This window comes from Hippocampus comes, unplaced genomic scaffold (assembly GCF_001891065.2).
Source record: "Hippocampus comes isolate QL1 unplaced genomic scaffold, H_comes_QL1_v1.1 scaffold291, whole genome shotgun sequence".
Lineage (NCBI taxonomy): Eukaryota > Metazoa > Chordata > Actinopteri > Syngnathiformes > Syngnathidae > Hippocampus > Hippocampus comes.
In genome coordinates this window covers 469,452-472,673 of record NW_017805740.1, presented here as the reverse complement: position 1 = coordinate 472,673, position 3,222 = coordinate 469,452, and the positions used below count along the sequence as shown (strand labels likewise).

Here is a 3,222-nt window from a genome sequence, read left to right as displayed (position 1 = left end):
TGGTAATGAAATAAAATGACAAAGATACAAACATGTATCAAATATATCTGCTCACCTGCAATTTATAATGGCGCATTGTAGTCACCTTCGTGCACGAAAGTTCGTTCAATCTCAGCTGTTCGTCAGTTATTAGTTAGTCAGTGATGTCAGTTATTTGCTGTTGTATCGTCAATTTTCAAAATGCAAATGATCTGTTTACTTTATTTTCAAAGAACAGTTTGTTTTGTTATTGTTTGGTTGGTGTCTGTATGAAACTGTGTCATTGCGCAATTTATTGGACAGACTTGTTTAAGATCACACAGCGTAATTTGGGTGGCATTTTATTTCGTATTTTTAAATCATCTTTTTATTTTTGACTATCTGTAAATGTAGTTTCCTGCTCTTAATTGTGAATGCATACTTGATGGTTTTAAATGCTCCTGAAATTAAGTGCTGCTTGACGAGCCTATACAGTATTGTGTTCATAATATGTGACGTCATTGAAGGCCTAAGGTAGAAATGCACGGCCCGCCACTGTATTTCAAAAATCCCACACATTATTACTTACTGGTCTGGTTTTGTTGATAATCTACACTGGGGAAAATCTGGCCTCTCCCATACAAATACCTCCTGACTAATAAAGTAAGGGAAATCTCTTTTAAATTGATACACAAATACTATCCCACCAAGCATTTTCTTCTTAGGTTCAAGAAGGACATCCCTGTTGAGTGTTCATTTTGTGGAATGTACCCTGAAACAATGGTTCACTTGTTCTGGCAATGCCAGTATACCAACACATTTTGGAAAGTTGTATCCAGATTTATTATTGAACACATTGACTCTGACTTTATGCTATACTGGAAAAATGTACTTTTTGGGTTCTACAAAAGTAAGGAAAAAAACACTAAACAAACCATCATTATAAATTTAATAATCATTCTCGCTAAGTTCCATATCCACAAATCCAGATGGAATAATTCGAAACCTCTTTTCTTAATTTTTGAAGCAGAAATAAAGCAGTACCTGAGTTCTATTCTGGATTGCAAAAATAAGAACGCTGTTAAGACTCTGGCTATATGCTCCTTATTTGAATTTTTTGTCTAAAAATCCCCTGGCTTCTTTTTTGTTTAAACGTTTGTAATATATGTATGTATTAATAACATGTTCGTTTTGTTTTCTGTTTACTGAGACTTGTATTCTGACTTGTTCAATAAAGATTATTAAAAAAAAAAACTAAGCGACCTTCTGCGCAGAACGTGCAGGGGCCGCAAATGGTAAAACAGGGAGGCCATAGCTGCCATCGACTGGAAATTTGCCCCGGCTTTTTAGTTCATTATTACTTCACATCGGTTATAATTTCAAGCAGCAAAATTGTGAAAACAAAATCCGGTGCCGCAATGTTTGATGACGCACGCAATATGATGGCGCAAGTTGATGGCGTCACATGCCTCGTCTCAATTCTGCAACTGCTTCAGACATGGAATTGTCGATCTCGAAAATTACGTAGTATCACCCGCACACTTAATTCGAGGATCAAACAGTAGTGTGGTTATTTGGACGGGGCCTGCGGCGTAGTGTGGATGTCGGGATTCGTGATTGGGCTGAAGAAGAAGAAAACGAAGAAGTAGAAACGAAGAAGAAAACTGTAGTGGTGGGAACTTTCAGGCGTTCACGACTGCATTAGCCATCAGTTACAACGTTTGTTTGGTAGTCATCAATAGCAATTGCTCAATTGGAGGCGGAAGTGTGTGGATGTTTGTTAAACTTATGACATAAAATCAGTAACATGACTGCATCCTGCGTGGAGTACACTATTGGAGGTGTGCGGATCCAGTTCCCCTGCAAGGCGTATCCATCCCAGCTGGCCATGATGAATTCAGTATGTAAAATTTGTCTTTAATAAACATATTTACTTTAGTTCAAAAGAACGAACCCAGCAACCTTCACTGATATTCATGTCCTCCTCTTTTGAGTTGTCTTGACGCATGGGAGCCATGTGGTGTGACATAATCTTTTGGTTGTCTGGCGCGCTGGACGATTCACGACCGCGGTGACAAAGTCTGGTATGACAGGATTTGTGTTCGTCTTGCCGCACAGTGTGACGTGTCCTACATCCTTCGATTGGTTCCTCGGCATTGACCATTTGAAAGACAGTGCCCTCCTACTGATGACGAGAGACTGGACGCGCACAAACGAACGAAATGTCGAAAAAGGGAAATATTGGAAAGTATACTTCGCATCACAACTCATGCTCGTTTGCTCACAAATCTAGTCGATGATTGGCAAACGGGGTGTCATTAAGCAAATTCCTTACCTAAAGTTATATGTGGAGTATAGACAGTCCTTTCTTCCCTCTCCCCACCATCCATGAATGGGTCTCTCTCTCTCTCACACCCTCTCTCTCTCTCTATATATATAAAGATCTATCTATCTATCTATACACGCTTTTTTTGTTTTTAATTTTTGCTTTTCTGAGCAGAGAGCAAACACACGTGCACATAATCCTTCCGTAGACATAATTTTGACAGCTGTGCTTGTCCCGCCTCCCCGATAGACCTGTGGCGAATCTTGAAGGAAACATGCTACGATTGGGCTCGGGCTGGCCGATGATGGACTTGTAGTGTGGCGTCTCGCAATGTCCAAGACATAGAACAGTATTTATCTGGTAGCCTGGCAGTGCGTCCGTCGAGAATGACAAAAAAAGTTGTGGAGTTAGAAAAGGCCATTAGTCCAGACCCACGACCCAACCTTGGATAAGTGGAAGAAAATGATGATGATGATAATGATAATGACGATGTCACTTGTTTTTTTGTTTGTTTATGTTTTTGTTTTGTCAGAAGCAATACAATAAGACATTATAATGGGTGTAGTTTTGCACCACGTACCAATATCAGGCGGATGCAGCGAAAGCGCTCCAACCCCAAGTCATGGAGCTGGTGTGCAGCAAGTCAGCCATTGTGAATATAGAGGGTGGAAGCACATCTGTGATGCTCATTGGGTGAAGTCCTTCCCGTTAAAATAAATATCAGAGTCTGGGTGTGTACTTTGCAATGTTCACAGCCATCTAACCTAACTAACACTATATGCTTTTGATAAATATGTGCACATTTTGAGCCGGCTTTCTCGATCAACCCCATTCAATGTTGCGCAGCTTGACCTGTTTGGAATATTTTGGCAATGTAGACTGCACACTTATCTATTTCATCCAGTGGTATATATGGTACTGTTGTAAAACACAATACA

The 3,222-nt window shown here is 40.0% G+C and overlaps 1 protein-coding gene across 8 annotated transcripts in view; it reads left to right on the top strand.

Moving 5' to 3' along the window:
* Positions 1 to 1,432: 1,432 nt before the first annotated feature.
* Positions 1,433 to 3,222, top strand: part of brip1 (BRCA1 interacting helicase 1) — a 61,116-nt gene continuing 59,326 nt past the window's right edge. For 3 of the 8 annotated variants that reach the window (XM_019883301.1, XM_019883300.1, XM_019883299.1), the window contains exon 1: positions 1,433 to 1,858. In XM_019883301.1, coding sequence (XP_019738860.1) covers positions 1,766 to 1,858 — 93 coding nt within the window. In that variant the 5' untranslated portion in view covers positions 1,433 to 1,765. The remainder of the gene's footprint in view (positions 1,859 to 3,222) is intronic. The other 5 variants (XR_002169864.1, XM_019883302.1, XM_019883297.1 and 2 more) reach the window with 3 other exon arrangements.